This window comes from Esox lucius, chromosome 7 (assembly GCF_011004845.1).
Source record: "Esox lucius isolate fEsoLuc1 chromosome 7, fEsoLuc1.pri, whole genome shotgun sequence".
Taxonomy (NCBI): domain Eukaryota; kingdom Metazoa; phylum Chordata; class Actinopteri; order Esociformes; family Esocidae; genus Esox; species Esox lucius.
This window is the reverse complement of record NC_047575.1, coordinates 6894677-6911116: the sequence shown is the minus strand read 5'-3', so window position 1 is coordinate 6911116 and position 16440 is coordinate 6894677. Positions and strand designations below refer to the sequence as shown.

General features: G+C 47.1%; 1 protein-coding gene across 1 annotated transcript in view; it reads right to left on the bottom strand.

Annotated features, from left to right (window-relative positions):
* The window catches only part of supt6h (SPT6 homolog, histone chaperone and transcription elongation factor), a 40054-nt gene that overhangs the window by 17996 nt on the left and 5618 nt on the right, over nt 1-16440 (bottom strand). The window contains exons 7-19 of the mRNA XM_010902987.5: nt 16100-16358; nt 15890-15991; nt 9298-9411; nt 9124-9213; nt 7038-7180; nt 5782-5933; nt 4817-4921; nt 4489-4618; nt 4211-4361; nt 3815-3969; nt 3001-3196; nt 1142-1284; nt 927-1044 (exon numbers count right to left, since the gene is read on the bottom strand). Of these exons, the coding sequence (XP_010901289.2) occupies nt 927-1044; nt 1142-1284; nt 3001-3196; nt 3815-3969; nt 4211-4361; nt 4489-4618; nt 4817-4921; nt 5782-5933; nt 7038-7180; nt 9124-9213; nt 9298-9411; nt 15890-15991; nt 16100-16358 (1858 nt within the window). The remainder of the gene's footprint in view (nt 1-926; nt 1045-1141; nt 1285-3000; nt 3197-3814; nt 3970-4210; nt 4362-4488; nt 4619-4816; nt 4922-5781; nt 5934-7037; nt 7181-9123; nt 9214-9297; nt 9412-15889; nt 15992-16099; nt 16359-16440) is intronic.

Here is a 16440-nt window from a genome sequence, read left to right as displayed (position 1 = left end):
AGCCCGAATTAGGCCTACTAGTATCTTACTACTTGGAAAAATCATAAGAATTGCGCAATTGCTAGCAGGACTGAAGACAAACATTACAAGCAGGACCCAAATACGGTGTCGTACGAGGCAAAGCAAATGCGCTCATTTTTGTTTTGGTGGAAAGAACAGGTTCCATGGGTCGAAAACGATAATGGCAAGGGACACGTACTGCAGTTCATGTTGTGCGTTCCCAATGAAAGCCGATAAGGCAGAGTCGTTTATTAAGGGAACGAACTACTGAAAACATGCTGTTAAGTCTCTGCAACATGTCACAGGTATTGCGGCCAAACTGGCTGTAGACAACCCTGCGGCTCCAACAATGAGCGTATTCTTTCTCCGAATGAATGAGGTGGCGCGTAGCCGAACTGAAAAACTAATTACGAACGCCTATGTGGTGAAGAGGGAGAAACCATTCATGGACAACGTCCATGACAGTCTGTTGTATAAACAGAAACCATGGCTTGGGGACAGTAAGCGTCATGTTAACTATGCCTGCAAAAAGGGCTTACTAGCAGTGACACACAAGAAGCAGGCCAACCAACTAGTGTGCATGTACTGTATTGCGTCATATTTATGTTACCATAAATATATTGACTCAATTAACTTTATTTTCATGCTTAAATTTAAAATCAAATAAGCAAGCATCTTAATGAAAAGATAATATTTGATAACCATTTGTTAAAAATGATGTGCGTTGCATCATATTTATGTAAACAGCAATTGCTTGCATCAGCTCTCATGTCTCAGATCACAAAATTATGTCTCAGATTATATGATATTTGCATACTATATATCTATAAAATACATTTATTTTAAAAATCAGTCTGGGACAGAAAAATACAATCTGGGCCAGTAGAGTTGGACCCGGTTGTAGCTTGCTGCCATAAGGTTGGTACCTTTTTGTCCCTCTCGTCCTCGCGCCACGCGTTGCGCCTCTTCAGGAAGTAAGGGAGTCGGAGGAAGTCCACCACCTCTCCTTCGCCGTTGATCAGAGAGCAGAACACTGGCGCGTCTCTATGGCAGAACAACGGTGTCTAGTGAGGACGGACTTCAAAACACACGGTAAAATGCATCCCTCACAGTCCACAGACTGCAGTCCTCCCACTCGTACCTGCCATCTGCGAAGGCCACTCCCAGGACACGGATGCCTTTGCCCTGACTTTCATCCATCAAGTCGTCGTCCTCCTCCTCCACCTGCTGGTCTGGTCTGTAAGGAGCCACCTTCAGCCAGTTATAGAGCCGCCTGCAACATGACTGGACACGGGACCATAGGGGTAAACAAACCTACTGGTCTACCTTCAACCAGTTAAACAGCCTCCCGCAACACTGGCAAAGGGCAGAATTTATAAAAACTATGTGACCTAGTCCTGGACGTATTTAAGCATTGTTGTCAGTCATCTACAGTGGATATCAAAAGTCTACACACCCCTGTTAAAATGCCAGGTTCTTGTGATAAATAAATGAGAAAGATAAATCAGGTCAGAACTTTTTCCACCATTAAATGTGACCTATAACATGAACAATTCAATTGAAAAACAAACATCTTTGAGGGGGGAAAATAAAAAACTGGCTGCATAAGTGCACACCTTTAAACTAATACTTTGTTGAAGCACCTTTAGATTTTATTACAGCACTCAGTCTTTTTAGGTAGGAGTCTTTTAGCATGTCCCATCTTGACGTGGCAATATTTGCCCATTTTTACAAAAGTGCTCCAAATCTGTCAGATTGTGAGGACATCTCCTGTGCACAGCCCTCTTCAGATCACCCCACAGATGTTCAATTGGATTCAGGTCTGGGCTCTGGCTGGGCCATTCCAAAACGTTGATCTTCTTCTGGTGAAGCCATGCGTTTGTGGATTTGGATGTGTGCTTTGGGTCGTTGTCGTGCTGAAAGGTGAACTCCCTCTTCAGCTTTTTAACGGACGCCTGAAGGTTTTGTGCCAAAATTACCTGGTATTTGGAACTGTTCATAATTCCCTCCACCCTGACTAAAGTCCTGGTTCTAGCTGAAGAAAAACAGCCCCAAAGCATGATGCTGTCACCACCATGCTTCACAGTGGGTATGGTGTTCTTTGGGTGATGTGCAGTGTTGTTTTTGAGCAAAACATAACTTTTGGAATTACGGCCAAAAAGTTCAACCTTGGTTTCATCAGACCATAACATTTTCCCACATGCTTTTGGGGGACTTGATGTTTGTTTTTGCAAAGTTCAGCCGGGCTTGGATGTTTTTCTTTGTAAGAAAAGCCTTCCGTCTTGTCACCCTACCCCATTCATATGAAGAATACGGGAGATTGTTGTCACATGTAGCACACAGCCAGTACTTGCCAGAAATTCCTGCAGTTCCTTTAATGTTGTTGTAGGCCTCTTGAAAGCCTCCCTGACCAGTTTTCTCGTCTTTTCATCAATTTTAGAGGGACATCCAGTTCTTGGTAATGTCCCTGTTGTGCCATATTTTCTCAACTTGATGATGACTTTCTTCTCTGTGTTCCATGGTATACCTAATGCTTTGGAAATTATTTTGTACCCTTCTCCTGACTGATATCTTTCAATAATGAGATCCCACTGATGCTTTGGAAGCTCTCTGCAGACCATGGCTTTTGCTCTGAGATGCAACTAAGAAAATGACAGGAAAATCCTACTAGAACAGCTAAACTTCATTTGTGATTAATAATGGCAGGTGTGTAATAACTTATATTTAACATGAGTTTGATTGTGATTGGTTAATTCTGAACACAGCCACATCCCCAGTTATAAGAGGGTGTGCACACATGCAACCAGGTTATGGTAAGGTTTTTATTTTACATTTTGCCCCCTTGAAGATTTCAGTTTGTTTTTCAATTGAATTGTCCACATTATACGTCACATTAAAAGTGGAAACATTTCTGACATGATTTATCTTTGTCTAATTATTTTACATCACAAAAACCTGGCATTTTAACACGGGTGTGTTGACTTTTAATACCCACTGTACCTTGATAATGTTTTCCTTGGCCTCGGCGATGAGTTTGTTCTTCAGTTCCTTGGCCATCTGAGGGTAGAGGAACTGGGTGAGGGAGCGCTCAATGGCCAGAGTCCTCTGCCTGTTCCACTCCTGGACCTGGTGGCTGAACTCATCTCGATAGTAGAACTGCTTGATCTCATCGAAGTATGTCTGGTCCCCTGCCAACCTGAAAGGCGTAGTTAGGGACGGACAATGAGACGTATATATAAAAAAACCAAACAGGTTCTGGCTAATCTACACAGTTGTTCAACTCAAAAGGTTGATGCTCCTTAACTAAAATATAACTGTTGTCTAAAGTATAACTGAAATTAAGTATTACTGAACGCTGGTTTACAGGCATTTCCTGCCTATAAATCAGGTGGCGAATCTGCCTGCGAATCTCCAACTCACTGACAAACCTCCCTCTGCTCAAGGGATTTCCTCTCGACTGTTGCTGATACCTGAAGTGAACAAACTATCTTGCACAAGACAGATACGCCGACTTCGGCGAAGTTGCCGTGAGATGGCAAGGCACCGTTGAGGCACTTTTAACAGACAGGACTGTACTGCCTGGATCGTTGGTCTGAGGTTTGAAACCCAAAACACCCAACTCAATTAACATTTTGTAATCCACACCGAGGCTACTGTTATGCAACTACAGTATTTGAAAACTTTTATATTTGCTTAGAAACTTTTTAAATGAAAAGCTTGATGTTAGACTCAAATTATTATGACTTAGGTCATCCTCCAGGAGGTCAATCTTCATCCCATTTGACACCTGTGAGGCTACTTCCTTTCTGCTCACCCTTTGACCCCAAGGAGGTCAATGCAGATGTCGATGGTGAGAAGTCCCTCATCCTCGGCCTGACACATCTTTAAGAACTGATCTCCGTTCAGCTCCTTCACAGCCTTGTTTTTCAGGTACTTGAATGAATAGGCATAGTGGGCCTCATCTATGTCCTGTAACAAACAGTGGTCAGGTTAATGCCAAGTGGGTGATCATGTATTTAAATACATACTTCTGCATCAGGTGTTTCAAAAACTATGGCCACTGTGCAATTGCATCATCCTATTTTATCCCCCAAGTGTTCATTCAGTCTTGACCTATTTTTTTGGCCTACGAAGACAGGAAAACAGTAATGCAGAGTAACATCACATCTAAATAAAAATGACATTGGGTGGAGTGTCTTGGTTACTGCACCTTCTTTCCCTTCTTGGTGGGTTTGATATTAATCTTGGCTCTCTCCTGGAAGGTTTGTCTGAGGACGTGTCTGACCAGAGGCTCCCTGGCAATCTGCATGGCCACCATGTAACGAGTCCCCTCCAACACGGCCTCAGGACTGTTGAACTGACTGGACACAGATCACAGAATAATTCACTGTTACTTCTTCTATTCAGGTTTACTGCTTTTGCAATATATACAACTATTTGGGAGGGGAGAGAACAGGTTGAATGCGTGTGCGTGGGTTGGGTGGTTACCTGCAGATGTAGTCTTTGGCCAACTCTACCGGCTCTGCAGGGAACTGCTCTGTCTCATGACGTTGGTAGCTATCTCTTAGATTCTCCCCAAACTGCTCTGGAGTCAGACCAAACTTCTTAGCCAGACCATCTGTGTGAGAGCGAGAGAGAAAGCGAGAGAGAGACAGAGCACACATGAGCTATAGCAAATTGTACTACACAATTGTTTTTTCTGAGATCAGTACTCAACCAATGCATCTCAAATCTTATGCCCGCACCTGTATTTTAACAGTCTACCCCAAATAAGGAAAGGAATTAAGTCAAACAGACCATGTTAGAGGTGACTCACCGAGCCCTGCGTTCTGACAGATGCTATACATGTCTCTCCGAGACGCCAGCTTCAGCTCTGGTCCCTTCTGCTCTTCCTCATCTTCCTCCACCTCTTCCTCCTCACCTAACAGGACAGGGAAGAGACATGTCAGAAATCGTGGACTGAGGAAATCATAAAAACAAACATTTAAAGACAGAAGGTGGATGTTTAAAATATGCCTTTTTCCCCTCCCCAGTTTTGTGAGTTATCTGTATCCTTTATCTGGTCTGGTTGGAGCAACTCTCAATAGGTTGAGGAAAGTTGAAGATTGCATTGGACCAGTGAGACACATAAGCTTGTAAGGCCGTCGTCACTTCACCTCAACATTCGAATGCACCAGGCACCGATCAGTCTCCAACCGAGAGGCTGGGGGACAGCGCCAACCGAGAGGCCGGGGGACAGCGCCAACCGAGAGGCCGGGGGACAGCGCCAACCGAGAGGCCGGGGGACAGCGCCAACCGAGAGGCCGGGGGACAGCGCCAACCGAGAGGCCGGGGGACAGCGCCAACCGAGAGGCCGGGGGACAGCGCCAACCGAGAGGCCGGGGGACAGCGCCAACCGAGAGGCCGGGGGACAGCGCCAACCGAGAGGCCGGGGGACAGCGCCAACCGAGAGGCCGGGGGACAGCGCCAACCGAGAGGCCGGGGGACAGCGCCAACCGAGAGGCCGGGGGACAGCGCCAACCGAGAGGCCGGGGGACAGCGCCAACCGAGAGGCCGGGGGACAGCGCCAACCGAGAGGCCGGGGGACAGCGCCAACCGAGAGGCCGGGGGACAGCGCCAACCGAGAGGCTGGGGGACAGCTCCAACCGAGAGGCTGGTGGAGAGTTGGGCACCGCAAAAGATGTGTGCCTATTGGGCTGTGCGGTGTTTATCTTCTCAACAAATAACATCTGGCAAACAGTTATTTTGTTTTACAATTATAAACTTTTAAAAGACATTTACCATCCTCGTTGACCTCCTTGATCTTCTTCAGCTTCTTCTTCCTGCTGGCGGCCTTGGCGGCGTTCTGCATCTTGGGGATGTCGCGACCGTAGTAAAGCAGGAAGTGGCTGTACACGTCACTCAGCTCATCTATGGACTGGACATCTTTTAGTCTGAAGGAGACAGGAGGGGAAAAAATTAACTAAGGGTTTTGTAATTTTCTGCACTCCTCTTATTGCACATTTAGTATTTCCATTTGTACAGCATTTGCCTTCATTGAACATCTACACATTCCACTGGTAATATACATAAGTTTGCATACCCCGGCAGAAATTGTGATATTTTGGATGTGAATTTGAAAATATGACTGATCATGCAAAAATTAAGTATTTTAAGGACAGTGATCATATGAAGCCATTAATTATCACAGTTGTTTGGCTCCTTTTTAAATCATAATGAGAACAGAAATCCCCCAAATGGCCCTGATCAAAAGTTGACATACCTTTGAATGTTTGGCCTTATTACAGCCACACAAAGAGACACACACAGGTGAAAATGGCAATTAAAGGTGATTTTCCCACACATGTGGCTTTTTAAATTGCAATTAGTGTCTGTGTATAAACAGTCAATAAGATTGTTAGCTCTCATGCGGATGCACTGAGCAGGCTAGATACTGAGCCATGGGGAGCAGAAAAGAACTGTCAAGGTAATGGAAATGTATAAAGCCCTATGTGTTGGAGAATATCATCCCCACTGTGAAGCATGGTGGTGGCTCACTGATGTTTTGGAGGGGTGTGAGCTCTAAAGGCACAGGGAATCTTGTGAAAATTGATGGCAAGATGAATGCATCATGTTATCAGAAAATACTGGCAAACAATTTGAATTCTTCGGCACGAAAGCTGTGAATTAGACGCTCTTGAACTTCCAGCACAACAGTGACCCTAAGCACACTTGAGCACAAGTGTACTTAATACTTGTAAATGTTCTGCCCTCCTCTATTTGCACGTCTGGTTAGATGCTAACTGCATTTTGTTGTACTGTACTTGTACTGTTCAATGACAATAAAGTTGAATCCAATCTAATTTAATCTAAAATGTAGATTCTTCCTGGACAAAGAATGTGTCTTGTCCTAGACAAAACAAATTATTTACACCAAAGATTTGTCAAAGATCTGTGTATCCAAAAGACACTGGAGAAAGACCACCATTCCAAAAATGCATTGATTCCTAAACTAGAAAATATCACTGGCTATGTCTCCTCAAAACCGGGCAACGCACCTCTCCATATCAGCTGTGTCCAAGGGTCTCACGCCGTCAGCCAGGGGTTTGTCAGGGTCGGCAGAGATCTGTTCATACTGGTATGACTGCATCCTCCGGAACAGACGCGTCAGATTCTGCTTCCTGCTCTTCAGCTGGCACCACTGGGTCCCAGTGGTCAGGAGTCGAGGCAGGATGTGAATTAATTGGAGAAAGGAGAAGAAATCAAGACCACAGATAGAACTAGAAGCCTGACAGCCCACCATATCTCCAAATCTGAAGCATACGGTTGACATTTCCACCCCAATGGCCAGGCAGTGGAAGCTTAAGGAGTGAGAGGATAATGGGCTGACATCCTCCACATTGTCTTGGTAATTAAACATTTCATCTCAATATAGATGCGTTTACAAAAATTGGAAAAACTACGCCAAAGATTTAAAAAAAAAAAAAAAAAAAAGAAACTCTGCTTGCACTAATTAACTGAAACATGGTAGAACATGCCAATATTGTCCTAAAGGATCTCGCTAGCTTTTGGTTGGTTCTACCCACCTTTTACCCTACAGGTTGTGCCCAAAGAGTTTTTAATTAGGGGTCGACCGATAAGCAGCCTAGCCAATAATTGGATTCGATATTCATACTTTTTATAATAATCGTTTGTCTGATAACTGCCGAAAAAATCCTTAATTTGAATGCCCTTCTCTAACCACATCCCTCTGAAAGGTTTCGGCTAGTATGGCTCAGTATCCCGCTCGCAGAATTAGCCAATTGGTTAATACATCACAAGTAAATAACCAATCAACACTGCGCAGGGCTCAATGTTTTTTTTTTTTGCCATTGGCCCACTGGGGTCAGTGGGTTTGAAACTTACTTGCCCGAAAAACATTTTACTGTCCCTCCTTCCAAAAGTTGTTATTCATCAGTGTTGCAACATATAATCAAATACTTTGTTACTTAACATGGGAAAACAAAATACTTTTTTCTTTCATGAATGGCATTTATACAATAACTATCAATAAAGGCGACGATAACTAACTTTTTCATCGAGTGAAAAGACAAGAGAATGGTGGAATCTACCAGAAATGCGCCTGCGAAGAGATACAAACTCGGGACCTATAGTTCACAAGGCCGCTTCTCTAACCACTACACTATTTAACAAGGGGTTGGTAGTCAGTCAGTCGCTCACGTCAGTCAGTTAGTCAACTCTTGACGGTCAACAGCGCGCAAAAGGAGCTGCAAGGGAGTTTTTTTTGCGTTGGCCTGATTGGGACAGTGACTTGCTAGTTTGTTTAGTACCGACTTCACTTTTTACTGATCTAGGGCCATGGGGGCCATTGTTATTGTCGAGCCCAGCTGCATGTCATATTTGTGAGAAAGAAGAACGCAGAGCGATGCATGGCTGAGACGAGAGGTAAGAATGCTGACGTTGGTATAAACCATCACAATAACCTAAATTGAAGTTGCAACAAACATTCCCCTCATTCTAATATTTTTCTATGATGACAATACCCAGTTAGATTTTTTGTGTGGACTAACGTAACTCCACCAAAAATGCCTGAACTAAAGTTTTGGTGCAGCCTACTTACAGAAAAACAGACTTGAATGCTAAATCAGCCACATCTGATACGCAAAAGTCCCAGCCTAAATTATATATAATAATCTATATTAAATTTAAATTCACAAGAAATGCTGCTAGGAGCTCCCTGCACTTTATTCTTAAAAATATAATGTTTCAACATTTCTGTTTTCTAGTTTGACAATTTTGACAGTAAAAACTAGAAATATATATTTGCGGCAAATATCCATAATTGGTCTCCTCGATCATTAGTAATAGGTATCGGCCCTGAAAAAACATATTGGTCGACCCCTATTTTTAATAAACTCACATTGACAACAACAGTTGCTGGGGCATCTTGGTTCAGTTTAAAAAAATCTTTGCCAAACCTCTGCATCTGTAAAACCCCAAAAAAAAATCAATATGAAAGATTTTGTTCTTTCTGGATTGCAGTTGAGAACCCAGTAGGATGTAAAAGAATGTCCAGCGGCCTGGAGGTGCGTGAAGCTGGTCAGGGTAGAGGCGCACCCAAGGATGTCAAAGGTGGTCACCTACCTTCTCGTCCCACTGCCAGACTTTCCACAGGTCGTTGATGTTAAGCTCCGGTTCCACATACTCCTTCCGGTAAAACGCAATAAACGGGACCTGGAGAGAACAATAAAGATTGAGGTAAACATGACGCAGAGACACATAGCCATAGTCACAAAATATACAAACCCTGCTGTATACCTCAAAGTGCTGGTTCCTCATGAAGTTCAGAGCCTCCTTGATCTTTGCAATGGTGCTGGGGCCCTTCCTACTGAAGTTAGTGGTGGTCCCTCGGTCCAGGTAGTCCGTGCTCTCCTGAGATTGGACAGGCGGTTATGGATATGAAAAGGTCGTCTACATCTAGAGGTACTGCATATGCTCAAATAAGCATGACAATAACTTAAAACATCCATCCATCCATCTTCTTCCGCTTATCCGGGGCCGGGTCGCGGGGGCAGCAGTCTAAGCAGGGATGCCCAGACTTCCCTCTCCCCAGACACTTCCTCTAGCTCTTCCGGGGGGACACCGAGGCGTTCCCAGGCCAGCCGGGAGACATAGTCCCTCCAGCGTGTCCTAGGTCTTCCCCGGGGTCTCCTCCCGGTGGGACGGGACCGGAACACCTTCCCAGGAAGGCGTTCCGGAGGCATCCGAAAAAGATGCCCAAGCCACCTCAGCTGACCCCTCTCGATGTGGAGGAGCAGTGGCTCTACTCTGAGCTCCTCCCGGGTGACCGAGCTTCTCACCCTATCTCTAAGGGATCGCCCAGCCACCCTGCGGAGAAAACTCATTTCGGCCGCCTGTATCCGGGATCTTGTCCTTTCGGTCATGACCCAAAGCTCATGACCATAGGTGAGAGTAGGAACGTAGATTGACTGGTAAATCGAGAGCTTCGCCTTGCGGCTCAGCTCTTTCTTCACCACGACAGACCGATACACCGACCGCATTACTGCAGAAGATGCACCGATCCGTCTGTCAATCTCCCGTTCCATCCTTCCCTCACTCGTGAACAAGACCCCTAGATACTTAAACTCCTCCACTTGAGGCAGGCACTCTCCACCAACCTGAAGTGGGCAAGCCACCCTTTTCCGACTGAGGACCATGGCCTCGGATTTGGAGGTACTGATTTTCATCCCCACCGCTTCACACTCGGCTGCAAACCGTCCCAGTGCATGCTGAAGGTCCTGGTTAGAAGGGGCCAACACGACAACATCATCTGCAAAGAGCAGAGACGAAATCGTGTGGTCCCCAAACCTGACACCCTCCGGCCCCTGGCTGCGCCTAGAAATTCTGTCCATAAAAATTACAAACAGAACCAGTGACAAAGGGCAGCCCTGCCGGAGTCCAACATGCACTGGGAACAAGTCTGACTTACTGCCGGCAATGCGGACCAAGCTCCTGCTTCGGTTGTACAGGGACCTGACAGCCCTTAGCAAAGGACCCAGGACCCCATATTCCCCAAGCACCCTCCACAAGATGCCGCGAGGGACACAGTCGAATGCCTTCTCCAAATCCACAAAACACATGTGGATTGGTTGGGCAAACTCCCATGAACCCTCCAACACCCCGTAGAGGGTATAGAGCTGATCCAGTGTTCCACGGCCCGGACGAAAACCACACTGTTCCTCCTGAATCCGAGGTTCTACTATCGGCCGTATTCTCCTCTCCAGAACCCTGGCATAGACTTTCCCGGGCAGGCTGAGAAGTGTGATCCCCCTATAGTTGGAACACACCCTCCGGTCCCCCTTCTTAAAAAGAGGGACCACCACCCCGGTCTGCCATCCCAGAGGCACTGTCCCCGACCGCCACGCGATGTTGCACAGGCGTGTCAACCAAGACAGCCCCACAACATCCAGAGACTTGAGGTACTCAGGGCGGATCTCATCCACCCCCGGTGCCTTGCCACCGAGGAGTTTCTTGACCACCTCTGTGACTTCAGCCCGGGTGATGGACGAGTCCACCTCTGAGCCCTCATCCTCTGCTTCCTCAATGGAAGACATGTCAGCGGGATTGAGGAGATCCTCGAAGTACTCCTTCCACCGCCCGACGACATCCTCAGTTGAGGTCAACAGCTGCCCACCTCTACTGTAAACAGCGTTGGTAGGGCACTGTTTCCCTCTCCTGAGGCGCCGGATGGTTTGCCAGAATCTCTTCGAGGCCAGCCGATAGTCCTTCTCCATGGCCTCACCGAACTCCTCCCAGGCCCGAGTTTTTGCCTCCACAACCACCCGGGCTGCAGCCCGCTTGGCCTGTCGGTACCCGTCAGCTGCCTCAGGAGTCCCACAAGCCAACCAGGCCTGATAGGACTCCTTCTTCAGCTTGACGGCATCCCTTACTTCCGGTGTCCACCACCGGGTTCGGGGATTGCCGCCTCGACAGGCACCGGAGACCTTACGGCCACAGCTCCAAGCGGCCGCTTCGACAATGGCGGTGGAGAACATGGTCCACTCGGACTCAATATCTCCAACCTCCCTCGGGATCCAGTCGAAGCTCTGCCGGAGGTGGGAGATAAAGATCTCTCTGACAGGAGACTCGGCCAGACGTTCCCAGCAGACCCTTACAGTACGCTTGTGCCTGCCGAGTCTGTCCAGCTTCCTCCCCCGCCATCGGATCCAACTCACCACCAGGTGGTGATCAGTTGACAGCTCCGCCCCTCTCTTCACCCGAGTGTCCAAGACATACAGCCGCAGGTCTGATGAGACGACAACAAAGTCAATCATCGACCTGCGGCCTAGGGTGTCCTGGTGCCACGTGCACTGATGGACACCCTTATGCTTGAACATGTTGTTCGTTATGGACAAACTGTGACTAGCACAGAAGTCCAATAATTGAACACCACTCGGGTTCAGATCAGGGGGGCCGTTCCTCCCAATCACGCCCCTCCAGGTGTCACTGTCGTTGCCCACGTGGGCGTTGAAGTCCCCCAGTAGAACAATAGAGTCCCCAGTCGGAGCACTTTCCAGCACCCCTCCCAGAGACTCCAAGAAGGTCGGGTACTCTGCACTGCCGTTCGGCCCGTAGGCACAAACAACAGTGAGAGACCTATCCCGACCCGTAGGCGCAGGGAAACGACCCTCTCGTTCACCGGGGTAAACTCCAACACATGGCGGCAGAGCTGGGGAGCTATGAGCAAACCCACACCAGCCCGCCGCCTCTCACCATGGGCAACTCCAGAGTGGTGAAGAGTCCATCCTCTCTCAAGGAGTGTGGTTCCAGAGCCCAAGCCGTGCGTAGAGGTGATCCCGACAACCTCTAATCGGAACCTCTCAACCTCACGCACTAACTCAGGCTCCTTCCCCGCCAGCGAGGTGACATTCCACGTCCCTAGAGCCAGTTTCCGTGTCCAGAGATCGGGTTGTCTAGGCCCCTGCCTTCGACTGCCGCCCGATCCTCTTTGCACCGGCCCCTTATGGTCCCTCCATATATATATGGTATATACTGAAAAAATATATACCATATCTCACAAAAGTGAGTACACCCCTCACATTTTTGAAAATATTTGACACTGAAGAAATGACACTTTGCTACAAAGTGAAGTATTAAGTGTACAGCTTATATAACAGTGTAAATTTGCTGTCCCCTCAAAATAACTCAACACACAGCCATTAATGTCTATACCAGTGGTTCCCAACCAGGGGTACTAGGACCCCTGGGGGTACTTGGCCTCTCCACAGGGGGTACTTGAAAACACTCATGACACCATAGACTAACTAGTGACATTGACATGAGGGGGTACTTCAGGGGTACTGAAAGCAGTGTAAAAACATTTTGGGGGTACAGTAACTGAAAAAGTTTGGGAGACACCGGTCTATACCACTGGCAACAAGGGGTGGGCGATATGACCAAAATTCTATTTCACGGTATGAGTGATTTTATTTCACGGTAACGATGTACACCTAAAGGATTTTTAGGAACACAATACTAATACTGTGTTTGACCCCCTTTCGCCTTCAGAACTGCCTTAATTCTACGTGGCATTGATTCAACAAGGTGCTGAATCATGTTGGCCCATGATGATAGGATAGCCTCTTGCAGTTGATGGAGATTTGTGGGATGCACATCCAGGGCACGAAGCTCCTGTTCCACCACATCCCAAAGATGCTCTATTGGGTTGAGATCTGGTGAGTGTGGGGGCCATTTCAGTACAGTGAACTCATTGTCATGTTCAAGAAACCAATTTGAAATGATTCAAGCTTTGTGACATGGTGCATTATCCTGCTGGAAGTAGCCATCAGAGGATGGGTACATGGTGGTCATAAAGGGATGGACATGGTCAGAAACAATGCTCAGGTAGGCGGTGGCATTTAAACAATGCCCAATTGGCACTAAAAGGCCTTATGTGAGCCAAGAAAACATCCCCCACACCATTACACCACCACCACCAGCATGCACTGTTGTAACAAGGCATGATGGATCCATGTTCTCATTCTGTTTACGCCCAATTCTGACTCTACCATCTGAATGACCAATCGTGGCAACTCAACTTCACTTAAGTGCTTGCGGCTTGGTATCACATATCTCGGTCTCTAAACCCCTTCTTTTCCACAGTGTAAACTGGTGCCATGTCTTTACAGATATACTTAGTAATGGCCTGTGTAATTTCTTTCCATCTCTTTGAGCTTTTGTCATACGCGATGTCTTTAGTAAAAGATTCAGCCAAACTAGTTTGAATCTGAGGTGATTGCATTGTTTTAGCATTGGAGGTTGACGGACTGCTTGATGTTTGGCGCATCTTTTGGCTTTCATGAAATTAATGTGCGTGTTTCATTTTGAGGTGATGAAACAAATTACTTGTGCTACCGCTGCTAGTGGGCACATAAGCTCTACATAATTTGCAAATCACCTTTTTCTGGTCATTGTCAGATTTTGCAAACCCAAACCATGTCCACACAACAGATGTCGCACCTCTTTTAATAACAAGTTGCTCCTCCTGTTCGGGATTGCTTTGTGGGTCCTCCTCATGTGCTCATTCATCTTTCTCCATGTTTCAAATGTGCAAATTCAAACATGCAAACTCGCATCTTCTTGATCAGTCTCACGTGCAGCGTCTCGTTCAGTGTCACGCACGTTGCACGGGAGTGAACCACGCCCACTTATTTTCGATGTAACGGTATACACAGTTTTAAAAAATCTGTTACGGTTGACATTTTCTAACGGGATAACGATATATACCATCATACCGCCCAGCCCTACTGGCAACAAAAGTGAGTACACCCCTAAGTGAAAATGTCCAAATTGGGCCCAATTAGCCAATTTCCTTCCCCTGTGTCATGTGACTTGTTAGTGTTACAAGTTCTCAGGTGTGAATGGGGAGCAGGTGTGTTAAATGTGGTGCCATCGCTCTCACACTCCCTCATATTGGTCACTGGAAGTTCAACATGGCACCTCATGGCAAATAACTGTTGCTCTACATAAAGATGACTTAGGCTATAAGAATATTGCCAAGACCCTGAAACTGAGCTGCAGCACGGTGGCCAAGACCATACAGCGGTTTAACAGGACAGTTTCCACTCAGAACAGGCCTCGCCCTTGGTCGACCAAAGAAGTTGAGTGCCTGTGCTCTGTGTCATATCCAGAGGTTGTCTTTGGGAAAGAGATGTATGAGTGCTACCAGCATTGCTGCAGAGGTCGCAATGGGGTGGGGGGGGGGGGGGGGGGGGTCAGCCTGTCAGTGCTCAGACCATATGCCGCACACTGCATCAAATTGGTCAGCATGGCTGTTGGCCCAGAAGGAAGCCTCTTCTAAAGATGATGCACAAGAAATCCCGCAAACTGTTTGCTGAAGACAAGCAGACTAAGGATATGGATTACTGGAACCATGTCCTGTGGTCTGATGAGACCAAGATAAACGTATTTGGTTCAGATGGTGTCAAGCGTGTGTGGCGGCAACCAGGTGAGGAGTACAAAGACAAGTGTGTCTTGCCTACAGTAAGGCATGGTGGTGGGAGTGTAATGGTCTGGGGCTGCATGAGTGCTGCTGGCACTGGGGAGTTATAGTTCATTGAGGGAACCATGTATGCCAACATGCACTGTGACATACTGAAGCAGAGCATGATCCCCTCCTTTCGGAGACTGGGCCGCAGGGCAGTATTCCAACATGATAGCAACCCCAAACACCCGTCAAGATGACCACTGCCTTGCTAAAGAAGCTGAGGGTAAAAGGTGATGGACTGGCTAAGCATGTCTCCAGACCTAAACCCTATTGAGAATCTGTGGGGCATCCTCAAATGGAAGGTGGAGGAGCGCAAGGTCTCTAACATCCACCAGCTCCATGATGTCGTCATGGAGGAGAGGAAGAGGACTCCAGTGGCAACCTGTGAAGCTCTGGTGAACCCCACGCCCAAGAGGGTTAAGGCATAAATATTGACACTGAGCACAATTTTCACATATGGGTGCACTCACTTTTGTAGCCAGCGGTTTAGACATTAATGGCAGTGTTGTGTTATTTTGAGGGGACAACAAATGTACACTGTTATACAAGCTGTACACTCACTACATTGTAGCAAAGTGTCATTTCTTCAGTGTCAAATATTTGCAAAAATGTGAGGTGTGTACTCACTTTTGTGAGATACTGTATTTAAAGGCAATACTGTCCAAACGGAAACATAAAGGACTTGGAGACAAATGTTTTTTTCTTGTCTATCTGCTTCAGTTATGCTTCTTAAACAGTTTCAAAAGAACATGTTGACCATACTATATAGGCCTGTAACCCCGGCATTTATGAAATGCTTAGGTCCATGTGGACGAGCATTAGGTGAGGTATATTGTCAGTGAATGGAGGGCCGGAGGTCCTAACCTGCATGGAGATGGTGGGGGTGGAGAATGCGTTTCTGTAGATCCACTCAGCCTCTTCCTCCAACTCCTCATCTTCAGCAGGCTTCACTGGGATGGGGCGCAGCTGCAGGAGGATGTGCGGAAAGGGAGAGATACACACCTTTGTTGAGACAGCGCACAACTATTTAAGGACACTGGGTTGGAATCGATAAACACACAGACAGATCTGTACCTGGAACCTCTCGGGCATGTCTGTGGAGCGGATCTCGTTGTCCTGGTCCGTCATGTGACTGCTCTCCAGCTCGCTGGGCTCGTAGATTTCAAAGATGCTCTTCCGGCCCACCCTTCTCTTAGTCTGCTTCTTAGGCCGGTCCCAGCCCTCTTCATCCTGGTCCTCCTCCTCTTCCTCCCCCTGGTCGTACACACCTTCGGCGTCGAAGTCGGCAAAGTCAAAATCGCCACCGAAAATCTCCTGGGCCTCCTGGAGAGCTCTGTAAGATGGGGGGAGGAGGAGAGAGGGATGAGGAGAGGCAGATGTACAGTGGCTTCGGAAAGTATTCAGAGCCATTCACT